The sequence below is a fragment of the Corvus moneduloides genome, chromosome 7 (assembly GCF_009650955.1).
Source record: "Corvus moneduloides isolate bCorMon1 chromosome 7, bCorMon1.pri, whole genome shotgun sequence".
In the NCBI taxonomy this organism is placed as follows: Eukaryota; Metazoa; Chordata; class Aves; order Passeriformes; family Corvidae; genus Corvus; species Corvus moneduloides.
The window spans coordinates 9,791,511-9,807,824 of NC_045482.1; the positions used below are offsets into that span (position 1 = coordinate 9,791,511).

Below are 16,314 nucleotides of genomic sequence, written 5' to 3' on the forward strand. Positions count from 1 at the left end.
TATCATAACACATTCTATATTTACATGCTAAGGAAAACAAAAAGAAGAAAAGAACAATCTTAAAGAAAAGAAAAATCCCTGAAGGCTCAGGTGGCTCTGCCAGACAGAACCTCCCAGATCAGCTCTCCGCAGAGCTCCAGCAGCGCAGCCAGCCACAGCCCCACAGACGAGGCCGTGTCTTGCATGCCCTGCGGAGTCGATCTCGGAGCTTCTGGAAGATGGAGTATGGAGCTCTCTTTGCTGCTCTGAGGACATACAATGTTTGAGCTGCCAGCCTTGAGACAGCAGGGCTGATGTCATCTGTCATGTCTTCAAGGGCTGGAAGAGAGAGGAACAGAGCCACGGTCAGAGCCCAGATCTTTGGGGACGCGAGGAAGTGCCCCTGGCTAGGGCCATCCCACCCACTCTTGCCATGGCCAGGAGGGAGCAGGAGCCAACGGGAACAGCCGGAAGGTGCTGGCCACCGATCCCCCACATGTCCCTGAAACCTCTCTGTGCTCTGCCCGGCCCACCCCTCGCCCGCACAGGGAGCAGAGCCCTCCGCAGCCGGGGCAGGGATTGCAGCTCCCCCCGCCAGCCCCCGCTGACAGCCCGCTGCCCTCGCTCACCCTCACAGATGAGCTGGAGCTCTTCCTTCTGCCGCCTCAGGTGCCGCCCGGCGATCCCTGGGAACACAGAGCCTGTCACGGCCCCAAGCAGCACAGCTGCCCCACACGGGCGCTGCCAGCCCTGTGGCCACACGCCCTCCTCCCCGGCGGCGCTCAGCCCGGGCCCCTGCCGCATCCTGACGCCCGAGGGCACGGCTGCGGCAGGGCGGCAGCACCCACGGCCCCGGGCCCGGCTCCCGCTGCAGCCGGGGCAGCAGCCGGGCTGGGGCCGAGCTGCGGCGGGGCGGGGAGGCAGGGAGGGGCCCCGGCCTCGGGGCTCACCAATGAACCTGACGGCCGCCTCTCGTAGGGGCGTCTGGGGGCTGTCCAGGTACGGCAGGGCCAGGCGCAGGTGCTCGGCCGCTTGGCTCCTGTCCTCTGCCAGCTGGAGAGAGCGCCAGGAGGGAAGGCTTAGCGCGGGCTCAGCCCCTTGGCCGGGCGCTCCCTACGGCCGGCACTGCCTCCCCTGCCCGCACAGCCCCGAGGCCCGGCCAGCAGCCGCTGGCGCCGGGCTCTGGAGAGGGCCGAGGGCCGGGTGCTGCCCGGGGAGCCTCGGTGCCGCCCCCGCCCCACAGCCCAGCTGGGCCGGCGCTCCATCGGCGCCCGGCTCGGGGCCAGAGGAACCTGGAGAAGAGCCCGCGCGGCCCAGGGAAGGGAGCAGCGTGTGGGGCGCAGGCTGGCGCCCCTGGGTGCAGCGCTGGACAGGGAGCACAGCTGCCAGCCCCGCACACTGAGCGCCGGGGGCAGGGGGCTTCTCCAGGCTGCGGCCAGGCCGTCCTTACCAGGCACTCGGCGAACTTCCACAGCTTCTCCTTCTTCACCAGCTTTTCGAGATCTCTCCTCTTCAGGAACTGGACCGCACAAAGCAGCGTTTCCCGAGAAGCCTGGCGAGCAGCAGAGACCCGGAGATGGCACCACAGCCCAGGGCATGGGACCAGCATCCCTGTGCCAAGGCCAGGGGGAAGCTGCAGTCCACGAGGCGCCAGAGCAGGAGGCAGCCGAGCCTGCTCCCAGGCTGCCACCAGCAGCCCATGAGCCCTTACCTCTGCCACGCGCTGGCTCTCATCATGGCAGTGGAAGGAGAGTGGGAGCAGGCTCTGGCGCACGTGTGACTTGAGGGCCTTCTTTCCCTTTCGCTTTATTAAATCCATCACTTCTTGGAAGACATACATGGAGCACATCTGCACCTGGCTATCATCCTGTATAAAAGGAAGAAGGAAGGACCTCAGCATCGGCTGCTCCAGGCCCACCTGGGCACAGGCCTGAAAATCCACAGGGCACAAAGTGTCCGGACAGCACCCAGTGGCCGGGGCTGGGGGCACAGAGCCTTACGTTGTCAAAGAGTGGCACAAGAGGCTCAGCCAACTGCAGGGCGACGCGGCCAGGTATCGGGTGGGCATTAGCCAAGAACAAACGGCTGAGTACAACGACGGTCATCCTAACCACGTCGTTGTCGCTATCCCGCAGGAGCACCACAAGGCTTTTAGTCAGGCTCCACATTCTTTCGGCCTGTGTGGAACACAAAGCTGTGCAACGCCACCCTTCTACAGTAGGGCCCAGAGGCCAAAGGCCTGTCCCGAAGCACTCGGGCAGCTGAACCAGGAGGCAGGAGAGCTGGAAACAGCTGCCTCAGCGCCCAAAGCCCGGCCAAGCCCAAGCGACTGTGTTCCCCAGCCCCACGCTGCCAGCGCAGCTTCAGGTGCTGCCCCCTTCTCACCATTGAGGGATCATCCCTGAGCAAGAGGAGGACCCTGAGTGCCAGGCGACGCATCTCCCTGCGCTCGCTCTTCAGGTGTCTTGTTACGACGTCCATTATGCTGTCACCGCATTCACTCAGGTCCAGGCACTCGAGGACCTGAAAGGCACAGGGCAGTGACAGGGGAGCCGGCCGGCAGGAGCCCGGAAGCGCACAGGGCTGGGCCCAGGCAGCAGCGCAGGGCGCGGGCACCGTCCCAGGCAGCTGCGGCTACGGGAGGGCAGAGAGCTGGGAGGCAGCTCTAGCGAGGCAGCGCTGGCCGTCGGGCTCACCTCCACAAGGAACGCCAGGGCGGGGAAATCCCAGTATGGCATCTCTTTGCTGAGCATCTCAAGGAGACAGCATAAGATGCTTTTACACAAGTGCAGCGATGCTTGGCTCATCTCCCTGGAAGGCAGAAAAAGGCACTCAGGCCCTGAGCTGGGGTGGGGGGGGCGGGGGGGGGCAAACCTGTCCCAGGACTGAGTCACATAGTTCTGGTCTTTCCCGACCACCCTGCGAAGGGACCTGGGCCCTTTGGGAGGCGGCTGCTCCGGGGCACCCTCCTCTCCCGGCCTTTTCCCGTCAGCTCAGCCGTTCCTCGGTGACAAGGCCCTCTGGCCCACGACCACGGCCACCGTGTGGGGCACCCTGGGCACAGGGCACAAAAGCCGAGGGCAGCGGGGGAGAAGGGGGTCTCACCTGGCCAGCAGACCCACTGCATGGTGCTGGGTGTCAGGACAGAGCAGTGTGTCCCAGACACGTTTGCGCTCCAAAGCCACCACCACATCCTCATCCCACAGTCGGCAGAGCAGGGCCTTCAGGGTCTGCACTACAAACCTGTGTGCAGAGCAAAGCCCAGGTCACGCTGCAAGCACTGCCTCCTGCCCTGGGGTCATGGGAGGGACAGGATGACTGGGATGGAGCACCTGTTGGGATTGGTGGGAAGGCGGTGTTCCTCCCGGCATGCTCTCCAGAAAGTATTAACCTTCTGTGGCAAATGTTCTGTGCTGAAGAACACTTGGAAGAGCAGATACACAAAGAGGCGAGGGAAATACAACATTGCTTCTTGTGGCCAGCAGGGCCCCTGGAGGATCTTCCACATCACCAGAGTTGCCTGCAAAGGACAAATCCCCCTGAGACTCAGTGCCCAGTGTGTCCCTGTGGCAGGGCCAGAGCATGGAAGGGAGAGGCCAGGGGAGATGCAGGCAGAACACCGGGCCTGGTGCCTCTGAACCTGCCCCTAGCCCAGGTTTCAGCCCAGCGCCTGAGGCAGGGAGATGCAGGGTGGGAAGAGGATGGAGAGCAGCTTGAGAGGTGACCTGGAGGGTGAGGAAAGGCCAGAAACTCACAGCCAAGGCAAAGACATTCGTGTTGTCCCCATCGGAGGTGTGTGGGATGTGCTCTGGCCAGTTCCTCAGCACTTCGAGGAGTATCAGCACCACCAGCCTCGCAGTCCTTCTCGAGGACAAGATCGTGCTCCACATGGTTGTAGCAGCTCTGTGGGGTCAGAGCTTTTTGTCAGGGGGGGTGTCCACCACAGCACCGTGGCCTGGGCAGCTGCAGGGACCTGAGCTGGCTGTCAGCCCTGCCTCTGCTCACGGCCCCTCACTGGCAGCACCCAGGCAGCCCACCCCTGTGGGCACCGGCCCCTGAGGGGCAGGGAGGGAGCATGGCAGCAGGCTTGGGGGCTGACATGCCACGGCTGGAAAATGGAGGAGCCAGAGGGCCCTGGAACTCTCCGTTTGTCACGCGCCTGGGAGACAGGCTCCACAGGGTGATGGGCTGGTGAGCCCTGAGCCCTTTGGGCAGGTGGGCCCCATACCTGTCACACAATGGCGCCACACGCAGGAGAGTCATGACCACATCAGCTGGCTGTGCCTCTGTCAGCTGCAGCAGGGTATTGTCCAGCCTGTGCTCAGCAGGCTCATTGGCCATGAGCCATCGGTGGATGTACCTCACCATGGCAGGCACCTGGAGAAGGTACGGGGAGAGCTGGAAGCTGCCAGAGGGAGTAATGTCCCCCAGCTTCCCCAGAGAACTGCTTCCCTTCCCACCACACTGGGATGGCCTCAAAGGCTTAAAGTGACCAGCAGGCGTGGCTTGGCAAGCCATGTGACTCCTGGGGGAACTGAACCCTGGCCACATGCTGCTTACTTGCTCTGGACTGGAAACACCCCGCTTCACAAGCAAATCCAGCAGGGCGGCACTGGTCTCGTATTTGAAGACCTCTGAGTATGGTATGACCCCAGTGCCCATGACGCTGGTCTCTTTCTCCCGAATGCTCCTGATGAATTTGCAAACCATCTGTAGGAGGAGGGCAAGAGGAGAAGGATGTTCCATGGGGTGCTCCAAGCACAGTGCTCGGCTGAGCAGCGACAGCAGGCCCAGCCCAGGTGGGGATGGCTGCAGGTACCTGCGCTGTTCTGCGGAAGCGGCCACGGGCGGGGTCGTGCTCTTGTGTCGGGTCCACGGCTGGGTCTGGTAAAGAGCGAGCGCAGCCAGAGCTGAGGGGCTGCGGGAGAGGCCGGAGAACACAGCCCAGCCCTGCGCTCCCCAGGCAGGGACAGCCCCGGTATGCCCAGGGGATGGAGCACGGCTGCTGTGGGGGGGTCTGCCCCAGCCCCTCTTCCGTCCTGTCCATGGGCATGTCCCCAGGGGACGGGACAGGATGGGATGGGATGGGATGGGGCGGGATGGGATGGGGCCAAGTTGGCTGCAGGCACCAGCCCTGTGACCCAGCTCTGCCACTCACCCTCCTGCGGCTCCGCTAGTCCAGACTGCTGTGCTGGGACAGCTCCAGGGCCTTCTTCCTCCTCCTCCTTCACCCAGGCCAGCTTGGGCACGGTTGGGGGTCTCTGCTCCATGTCACTGACTGGATTTATGTCTACTTGCAGGACAGATGACTTGGAAAAGCTCCGAGTCAGCAAGTCCTGCAATCGTGCCTTGAAGGCACCTGCGACAGAGAAGCCTCAGAAAGGCTACAGGACAGCAAGTCCTGTTCTCTGGTCTCGAGGGCTCCTGACACAAGGACAGGAGACTCCTCGTCAAGGATTCAGGTCACCAAATCCCACGGTCTGGCCTCAAGGGCACCAGCTGCAGGGACGGGAGATGCCTCAGGAAAGCTCCGAGTCACCAAGTCCCGCAGTCCGGCCGCGAGGCCAGATGCAGGACTAACGCCTCGGAACAGCTGCGGGTCAGCAGCGAACGAGCTGGCTGTGCGGGCGCTCCTCACAGCACCACTCACGCCCGTCCTGCCCCGTTGCGTGCACCGAGCACTGTGGCGTGGCCGCGTTGCCGCCAGCCCCTATGTCAGCACGTGTCACAAAGGGCCCTGGGACACCCTGTCCTCTTGCATTCCATGGTGACCGTTCTGCACTGTGTCACAAAGGGCCCTTGGACACACTGGCACCTGCCCCTGGGACCACCCCCAGCCCACCCAAAGTGCCCCGGGTTGGAAGGAATCCCTTGCCCCGAGTGTCTGAGACAGCCTGGGACACACCAAGATCTGCCGAGTCCACAGGGCAGGACTCTCTCTGCTGCCTGGCCCACACACCCCAGCTCTGTGCTGGCCCTGGGCCAGGGCAGCTTCCAGCAAGCAAGAGACAAATGCATCCTGCCAAGAGTTGAAACACACCAGCTAGGGAAGATGTGAAAAGTACGTGCATAAAGGCCTTTTAATTCACAGCCCTCAAAGAGAGCTTTGGTGCTCTCAGCTGGACAGAGATGATCTCGCTCAGACCTCTGCTGAAAGGGGGGTAACACACTCTGCTGCAGGTGCTTGGGTTGGTCTCCGCAGGCCCTGGCTGATGCCAAACCTGCTCTCCACAGCCTTCTCCCTTCCCACGCCCCTCTGCCAAGTGCAACGGGCCTCAAGGACTGGAAGGAGCACAGGGAGCCCAAGGGAGACGGTTGCACCCACTTCACTGGAGGCACCTAGGGAAGCACTTTCCCTGAGAAGCAAGACCCTCTCCTCCAAAGGGATTTCCCCAAATCTGTCCATTTCCTGGGGAACAGCAACACACACTTAGGAAACCCTGGCAAGGCTCAATTAATTCCGGTCCTTCCAGAACAGGCCCTCCGGCTCGCGCTCACCTTCCCCCAAGTGTGGTCCCACGTGTCGGTTCAGGCGCGCAGCCCCGGGCCCCTACAAACACAAGCTGCCCGCTGCCTCTTCACCTGCCTCAACTCCTGCCTGCGGTCACAGCAGCAAAACCAGGCTGCTCCCAGCCAGAGAGCAGAGCCCTGTTCCCGCAGGAGGCTCCTGTGAGCGCCTTCCAGGACTCTCCGCTGTGCACGGAGCGCTTCTCATGCCCGCTCTGAACACTCTTCGGACAACAGAGCACAAGCCGGCTGGCTCTGGGGTCAGCAGACCCCAAACACAGGCGCAGGAAGAAGCAGCGGCTGTTTTGCAGCCATGCCCAAGAGAGATGGGAAGGGTCCCCTCCCTCTGGTCTCGCTTGGTTGGGTTTCGGACTGGCTCTGAGGCAGGGGCTGCGATTCCTCCCTTGTGGGGACCAGAACCGCACCCAGGATCCAGGCACTGCCTGACAGCGCTCCAGGCACCGCGATGGTCGCGCCTCTGAGTCTCAGCCACTCTGCTGCTGCTGCTTCATTTGCTTTTAGGCACAGCCAAAGCTCACTGTTAAGCCACGATGGTCTCTGCTTGTGCCCTCTTCCTGTCCCTGTGCAGATAACTATACGCGTAGAGGTGAAAGTTTCCAAAGCAGCCCATTTGGCGTTAAACACCTAGCATTAAGAGTCCTGGTCATCTCTTTGTAGCTTAATCATACTGATGGTGGTAGTCACGTAATACCCAGGGTTTGACTTGTAGGCCAGCCCTGGTGAGGCCTGCTGCTCAGGCCTCAGCACATCAGTTGATCATCGGACTTAGAAGTTGTCCGACTGCCCCAACAATTGTTGCGTATATGGTTAGTCCATCTTGAGGCATAACTGCAAGCTGCATTCCCTGTATTGTGTGCTTGATTAATCACACAATACAAGGAATTAAACAAGGAATAAACAAAAAGGTAGCGGCTGCACAAAGGGAAAGGAGAAGGGCCCGTCTGAGCCACAGACTCCCTGGCAGCCACAAAAATGTATCTGGTTCCCAACATTCCCATGTCTGGATTGGTACATGGGCTAATTTTCTCATCTCCCTAGTTATCTGTTTTCCTGCTTTTCTGTTGTCATCAATTTGTAAGCAACAGCTGGATTAATTTTATTTCCCGCAAACTCCTCCTTCTGCCAGTAGTCTAAAACCATGCGATGCTGGAAAATCGCATTCTGCCGTCGCGTGGATTGGTCATCCATAAGGTCAAGGGTGGCAGCCATCTGGTTAGTTATTGTCTCCAAGATGGCTTGCAGTCATATTATCCACTTCAAATTACAGATAGGTTCTCTGGCCCGTGATACCAATTCACTGGGGTTCCACGTGTCCATAATGTTGTATCATTCTCTCAGGTGGCCATTCATCATCTCCCCATCTTTGGGAGCTTCCCTTAGTTAGGGAGGTGTCAAGACACCATTTTTCTCTGACCAAATCCTCATATAGTTTGACTCTGAGCCCCGTCCCGGCTTTGTGACAGCAAAAAGAACAGGGGCCTGATATAGCCTGTATAACATATTCCTGACCAGTTTGGAGGCCACCTTCGGTAAGCATGTTGGCCACAAATCCAGTGATGACCTTCCAAGGGCCATGTTTCGGTAGCAAAAGGGCCTTCCCACTTTTCGTCATCAACTGTTGGGTCAAAATATGACTTGTTCCCTGCACCTAACGGACCTCCAAAAAGAGTTGCTTCACCATAAGAGTCATAATATTTGCATTTCCAAATTCCCGGGTGGGGTTTCCATCTGTAGTCACACCCCTGCTCTGTTTTGTTAGAGTCGGACCAGAACTCCTTGAAAAGGGTTCGAGTTCCGTTCTGATGTTGCCACTTCCACTGATAATCATGGACAACATGTGTTTTACTTGTGAAATTGTCTTGGGGGCAACTTAAAAATAGGTGGTCAAAGAACAGATTCCTCCCCACGGCTTTACAGCCTTCAAAATCCCTTTGGTAACTGTGGTAGGGACACCTTACCCAACTACCACTGGTGAGCTTAACATGTGTTTGATTCTATCTACCTTGGTATTTGGAACAATCATAAGGAGGGCAATCAGAGGTCCAACAATCAAAACCCAAAGTCCTTTCGCAAACACTTTCTCCCACTCGAACTCCAAGTCCTTATGTCCGGTTACGGCAGTAGATGCCTTTCCCGGAAAGGCGTAATCACCAACGATTGAGGTCCAGAAACCTGTTCCTTTGTGTACATGGCTTCGTTCACTGACACACCACTTAGGTGATAATGGTTGGGCTATCTGTCATGGCCCAATCTTTGGCTCTGCCTGGGCTCCTGCAGACCCAGGAGTTGCTGAGATTAAAGGTGGTTGCCACTGTTTCCCCTAAGGCTCGAAATCTATTTGCCCAGGTGGCAATTTGATCGCAATGATAACACATAATTAAAATTACCAACAGTAGTCTCATTGTTTTAGTCCTTTCTGTCCTCCACAAAGGTTGGTTCCTCAGCCCAGGCACCGTGGATAGTATCCTTTTCTGAGGGGGCTGTTGCAGTAAACAGGCAGGTTCAGGCATGCAGGGTCTGCAAGATAAAATCCTGTACCATCTAGTTATTCTTGCAAATAACATTTTGTTGTGGGGACATATTCCCTTTTTTTTTCCCCAGGTCTCGTGATCAGAATGGTGTTGTCCTTTCCTACTGCTATTACCTCAGCCGGTTCAGGAGGGCCATTAGGCCCTTGGACCCATATTTTAATTCCATCATTCAAGCTGCTAGATCCAAACCCTCTGTCTCCACGAATGGTGGTGACTTGAGGTGGATCCCCTTTTTTCACAATTTTATTGTCCCCAATTGTCCTTTTACAGTGTTTGGCACTGGGCATTTGTGCATCTGTTGGCACACGGGGCATTGAGCAATTACAGCTCTAATTATATCGAGTGACATGGCAATGCCGTGCTCTTGAGCCCACCTGTAAGTGGCTTTTTCTCCAAGATGCCCACATTTTTGGTGCGCCCATTTTGCCAAGCCTTCATGATCCTGCTTCGGAGGGAACTCCAGTCTGGCTTGGGAAATCTTTGCTCGGTTGCCTGCAACAGAGTTATAAAGTCGCTCTAAAGTATCTGTGTTACGATGGGCATGCATTGGGTCTGACTGAGGTAAAGTTCACAGCCCTTACAGTGCTGTGCTTTTCATTGGTAGCTGGACGGGTGTTGATAACAGACCACTGTTTTGGCTACTGCCGAGCAGCGCTGTCCCTCTGACACCCCTGAGTAGTCAAGGCTAGCGCCTTGAGGGGATGGGAGTGGGCAAGATCCTGGGAGGGGACACAACCAGGCCAGCTGGCCCAAATTAGCCAAAGGGATATTCCATACCATACGATGTCAGCTCAGATATATAAGCTAAGGGAGAGAGGAGGAAGGGGGGGCATTCGTGAGTTTTCAACGTTGGCCTTCCGGAGGAACCGTTACGCATGCCGAAGCCCTGCTTCCCAGGAAGTGCCCGAACATCACTGCTGATGGGAAGTAGAGAGTGACTTTTTTTCTCTTTAGCTCCTGTGCGTGCAGATCTCTGCTTATTTCTTTCATTTACTGTAACAAAACTGCCTTATCTCACCCTGCTGGTTGTTCCCCATTTTATTCACTCCCCTGTCCCAGTGGGAAAGGGAGTGATAGAGTGACTGAGTGGGCACCTGGCACCCAGCCAAGGTCAACATGCTACAGGGCATCAACATGAAACACGGTCACATCAGTTCTTTGTACCAGTTCCCAAATATCTTTCCACAGTTTCTTTCCCCAGACCTCTTTGGAGTATATTTTCCAGTCTCTGCCTACCCATGTCGGTAGACACGTAGCTAACCCATGAGCTACTGACCAAGAATCAGTATATAAACGGCATTCTCCGAGATCTTCTTGTTTTAAAGCCAGATAAGTTGCATATAATTCAGCATATTGACTGCTATTCCCCTCTCTGGTCGTTTCTAAAAACTTTTCTGAATGAGGATGGTCAGCTACTTCCTTCCTATATATTTAGCTGACCCATCCGTAAACCAAGCACATTCTTTTTCCTGTGGCATTAGTTGACCTAAAGTCTTTACCCACTTCACTGGAGATTCCCTCTCAGCTGTGAAGTTGGGACTTACCTCTTGGTCCCTCACGGGGGCAGCTGCTATTCACTCATGAAGAGTGGCTATCCCCCCGATTCCTACCTTGGCCCTATCCCGAATACACCACTTCCACTTTAGAATAGTAGACTCCTGAGCGTGCCCAATTCAAAGGGCTTTCGGAGAACTGTTGACCCACTGCAGAACAGGAATTTCCGGATGAAAAGCCACTTCACCACTTCATGTCCTATGGTAAATTGTTCTATCAGTGCCCAATAACATGCCAATAACTGTTTCTCAAAACGTGGGTAGTTGTTTCCTGCTTCTGGCAACTTCCTCCCCCAAAGCCCTGGGAGAACCTTTTTCTTCCCCTCTTTCTGCCAGAGGCTCCCATTAGCATGAGACCCACTCACAGATACATTTAACTCAACTTTTCCCTTTTGCATAGGCCATAAATCTAAAGCCCTTTGAATAGCCTCTTCTGCTAATTCAAAGGCAGCCTGCTGCTCACTTCCCCATTCAAATTCCTACTTTTTTCCTGGTTACTTTATGCAAAGGGGTTAAGATTTGTCTCAGATGCAGAGTACGTTGTCTCCAAAAGATGAATAATCCCATAAATCTTTGTGTCTCCTTTTTATTTTGTGGCACTGCAAAATCTAAAATCTTCTATCGGGCTTTGGGTAAGATATCCCGATGCCCGCAATGCCACTGAATTCCCAAAAATTTCACCATTTGGGATGGTCCTTGAATTTTGGTAGGGTTAATTTCCCAGTCTTTCTGTTTCCTATGATCCACAGCTAATTCAAGGACTTGTTGCACTTCCTCCTCATTGCTCCCCTGGATCAAGATGTCATCTATATAACGAGTTAGTTGCACATGAGGAGTCAGTTTTATTTCATCCAAGTGCTCAGCCACTGTTCGATGACAAACTGTTGGGCTGTGGACCCATCCCTGGGGCAATCTGGTGAACAGGTACTGTCATCCCTGCCACATAAAGGCAAACTGATCCCAACGCTCCTCAGCAGTGGGTACTGTAGAGAAAGCATTGGCCAAATCAATTACTGCACACCAGGTTCCAGAGTGTTTCTGGATTTTTGATATTAAAGTAACAATATCTGATAGAGCTGCCGCAGGAGGTGGGCTGTGTTTACTTGATTCTCTAAAGTCCACAGTCATTCTCCATGACCCATCACTTTTCTTGACGGGCCAGACTGAGTTATTCCAAGCCATGGTAGTGGGTTTTAAAACTTCTGCATCCACTAAGTCTTTAATTGTCTGTGAAATGCCTTCATGCCCCCCCTGCGATTTTGTACTGCTTTGTGGTTACCAATTTAGTTGTGACAGGAATCTGCACAGGGGGCATTTTTGCCTTCCCGACTAAAACTGGATGGGCACTGATATAAGGCTTTGTCCCAAACTGATAGAAACCACTGGATATATTTAAAGTCAGTCCCTTTAAGATACCAATCCCATTTATATTTAGTCAGAGGCCAGAACAATCATAACTGTGTGCAATCATTTGGGGAGGTTCCCTATTTTCATTTCTATTTGTGTTTGCACAGCTTCAATTTGTTCCCCCCACCAAACCTGTAATAATCCCTGGTTGTCCTTTCAATTTCTTGGGATTCCCATAAATTTAAAGAGGCCTCCGCTCCTGTGTCAATTAAGGCTTTTACAATTTGTGAGGACCGGTTTTTCCAAAATATCTGAAGCTCCACGTGAGGTCGCCAGTCCTTTCGTGCTGACTGCACGGGAGCTTGGCCGTTATCTCATTCTTGTTAACTATGCTGAACTACTTCCCTAGCGTCTTTCCAGGGACACAGGTTAGAATACAGTTCCCAATCCTCCTTACCCCCTGCAACACTCCGATCCACTCGCGGTGGGCCCTCCACGAGCAGACATGAAGTCCCTCCCATTGAGGCTCCGGGGGGCTGCCGTAGGCTGAGTTGTTCCTGTATTTTTTGCTTTAGCATTCTGTGCTTTCTTCCTAGGTCTATGCAACCCTCTCTGTTTATCTCTCTTCCATAAATCCGGAGCTGGGATCCCATCAATTTTATCACGAGACACACCATCCTTTAGCACAGCTGTAAACATTTCCCTTTGAGGAATCCTGTTTTCACTCCTTTGTAGGTTTTCTCAACTCCGCCAGGCACTCCCCCGGGGTCCCCACTCCCCGAGGTTACCTAGTTGCTGTATTTTTTCAATCACCACATCCAGAGGATTTCCCATTTCATTAAGCAAAAGGGTCATTATCGCATTTTTGTATGCTGGGGGAGCCGTCTTAATCCGTCTGTTTCTCATAGGAACAGTCAGGGGTTTTTGCATCAGAGTATCAGCGTCCCCGAGATAAAATGGCTGCTGTCATCCCTTCCTCCTTTATTGGCTGTATACAATCTCGCAAGGTACACCAGGGACGCTCAGACCGCCCGGCCAATCATTTGCTGTGGGGTACTTTGCAATACATCCCTCAGTAGTCAAGGCTAGCGCATTAGGATCCGTGCACGTCCTAAATGCATCCTGCACAAACGTATCTGAACTCAAACCCACCAATTTCTTAGCATCTACGTTGCCCAGTCCTACTCCAGCAGCTCCCTGCAAACGCACCATACAAAAGAGCAGAGACTCCCCCGCCCTCTGCTTAAACCTGTCAATTATATCATTCACTTTGTGTGACTAAAACCTTCTACCACATCTGCCCTCACATTCTGCCCACCTAATGCCATCTTTTGCCTCATCTCCGATTTCACATTCATGAATTCATCTGGAGAACCAGCCTCATCACAATCCATAGGATCCCAAATATCACCATCCCATTTCTCTGGGTCCCACGGCACACCTGCTTCTGCAATCACTGCCTGCACTTTCTTGTGATTCACTCGTCCCTTCCTTTTCCTATGTTTATACTGTGCAACCCGAACCGCAGCCTTTTCAGCCACAGTCTGATAAGTGTCACGCTTATCAGCAAGCAGCTTGTTCTGGCATTGCAACATCACAACCTGATTCTGCAAATCCCACATTTGTCACTCCGTGCAGGAGCATTCCAACAACAGCCCCTCTTTCTGTTGGTGCTCTTTCCTATACACTATTAACAAAATCCATCCTGAACCAACAATCTCTGCGCCTTTTTCAGTAGGCCCTTCTTGGACACATTTTAATACACCCAGTGGGTTGGCTTCCTTCACACGATTTTCCCGTTGCTTGCACTGTCCTCCGACCTGAGCCCACTAGACAGCCAGTGAACTCTAAGGAAGGTCTTCCCATCTGGGAATGCCGGATGAAGCTGACACATCACGTTTGGATTTAAAAGTGGCATTTTGCTCTGATCCTGATGACTACGCCAGTTGACAGGGGTGCTTTAAAGAACACAGACACCAAGAGAAAGAATGGTCTTATTTACTATGAATAGTAAGGAGACACAACAGTAAAATGATACATTTTATAAAACAGTTAAGTTTACTACGTGCTTGGCTTTAGTGACAAGCAAAAACAAGCAAGGTAATGCACCTAAGTATTACTATACGAGAGAAAGGAGAGAGATTTAGAAAGATGCGTCACCAATTGCCTAAATACTTTACCATCACCCAGAGTCCACAGTCGCTGGGGAGCCCTGTTTCGCAGCAAGGATCTGGAGAACCCTTCCCAGCAATTGGGAAAATCCTACGCGGTGCATCCACCCGTAGGTGAGATTTCAGGTTTGCCCAAAACGGCGTCCGGCTTTTAAAGGCACAACTCAGCAAGTCTAAGTGACTTGATTATATTTTTAGCACAGAAGCACCTGGATCTGATGGCAGACTTCGCAACCAGCCAGGGCCACAACTTGGCCAGAACTCAGACCTGGGCAGGGAGGGTTTTCCCCTCCAATACCCTACAAACAACCCTCTATTCATGTCAGTTGGGAAAGTTTCTTAAAAGGATACATTTCTTGCACATAACTACACAAGGTTATGTGAAAGTTTCTAAAGCAGCCTGTTCGGTGTTAAACACCTAGCATTAAGAGTCCTTGTCATCTCTTTTTAGCTGAATAATACTGATGGTGTTAGTTACAGAGTGCCCAGGATCCGTCTTGGAACTCAGCTCTGGCAGGAACAAGGTGGCTGACTGCCTGGGGGCTGCTTATGGCCTCTGACACCCAGTTCCTCAGGGCTTCCCACCACCCCGGCCCCTCAGGGGCCTCCTGTTCTCTCGTAGCCTCCAGCCACCCACTCCCTCACACATCCCCTCGTGCCTTCCTGTGGCTGTTGCCGAGGCGGACATAAAAGCCACACCAGTCGTAATCCATAGTCGAGAAAGGAAGATATTACTGCAGGCCTGGTTCCTACGGTATATCACTGTGTCCTGAAGCCATAGGGAGGAGGAGGAGGAGAAGATCCAGCAGGCAGGAATTGTGCAGCAAGATTGATTTATTTAATTATTTTACAAACTCTTTTATAGACTTTTTTCTTCATAGTCTAATTGGACTAAGGACCAGCCACCCCTTGGGGGTGATTGGCCAAAATCCTAAAACATCCATTGTCAAAATATTTTTCTACTCTACCATAAACAAGACTTCCCAAGGTTGCAGGTGGCTTGGTTGTTTACATTCCCTGCTCCCTCTTCTGTGAGAGAGAAAAGTCTCTCATGGACTTAGAAAATAACAAGAAGATCCTCACTAACAGCATTTTTGTACCTACAATTCCACCTTTTTGTTTTATAAGATAACAACCCTACTATTAATCCTAAATAGAAATCTACGCCAGTTATTAATTCTAAGTATGTCCTTAAGGCTTTAACTATCTGACTCCATGACAAGAAATTTAAAGTTCAGTCTCTGCTAGTGGAAGGACCATCCCAGTCTCTGCTTGTAGAAGGACCATCCGCCTGATGGTTGACATCCTGGTCATCATCAGGAGAGTCATTAGGCTGATGATCTACATTCTGGTCCCCATTTGGATGGTTGGCGTTTTGGTCATCATTTGGAGGTTGCCTCTTCTGCCTCTGGTGCCGTAGGTCAGGGCGAACGCATTTTGAAGGTAGCCGCCGTATCCCAGTATCTGTGGAAATGCAAGTATACCCACGACCCCAAACAATAAGGTCATGCGGGCCTTCCCACTGGTTAGTGAGTAAATTCCGTACCCAGACTTTTGCCCGGGGCAGCTGTCTGTCGCCTGCAGACTGCAATGAGAGAAAATGATTCAGAATAACAGGATTATTTGAATTTTGTGGTACTGTAAGGTGATTATTGTATACAAAGCTTTTGCTAGTCGGCTCTGTGGGGTTTCTCCATGCATTCCCCTTTTCTGTTTGTCCAAAACACGCTTCAAGGTACCATGAGCGCGTTCGACAATGGCTTGGCCAGTAGGAGAATGTGGGATACCAAAGGTATGGTCTACACCCCATAGGCGTAAGAACTGCCGCGTCTTCTCCGAGGCGTAGGCAGGACCATTATCAGTTTTCACCGAAGCTGGCACGCCCAGGACTGAGAAAGCCAATTTCCAGTGGGCAATGACATCACGGCCCTTCTCTCCAGTGTGAGCAGTAGCCCACATAGCCGAGGAGAAAGTGTCAATAGACACGTGCACATATTTCAGCCGACCAAATTCTGGGACATGAGTTACATCCATTTGCCAAATCTGCAAGGCTTTTAGCCCTCTGGGGTTTACCCCCGCTGGCAAAGGCGCAGCGAGTCTGTGACAGTCAGCACAAGCACTGACAATGTCGCGCGCCTCGGTTGGCGTTAAATGGAACTGCTTCTGCAGGGTATGTGCACTTTGATGGAAGAAACCGTGCGATGC

The 16,314-nt window shown here is 53.7% G+C and overlaps 1 protein-coding gene across 1 annotated transcript; it reads right to left on the minus strand.

Moving 5' to 3' along the window:
- Positions 1–5,408, minus strand: LOC116446872. The gene is made up of 14 exons (XM_032115290.1): positions 4,799–5,408; positions 4,540–4,689; positions 4,208–4,356; positions 3,735–3,882; positions 3,312–3,499; positions 3,085–3,222; positions 2,676–2,790; positions 2,365–2,502; positions 1,980–2,156; positions 1,691–1,846; positions 1,430–1,531; positions 930–1,032; positions 609–665; positions 1–318 (listed from the first exon to the last, which is right to left on the minus strand). Exons 1-14 carry the CDS (start codon positions 5,030–5,032, stop codon positions 119–121), a joined length of 2,055 nt encoding a protein of 684 aa, XP_031971181.1. The 5' UTR covers positions 5,033–5,408; the 3' UTR covers positions 1–118.
- Between the last annotated feature and the right edge of the window lie 10,906 nt (positions 5,409–16,314).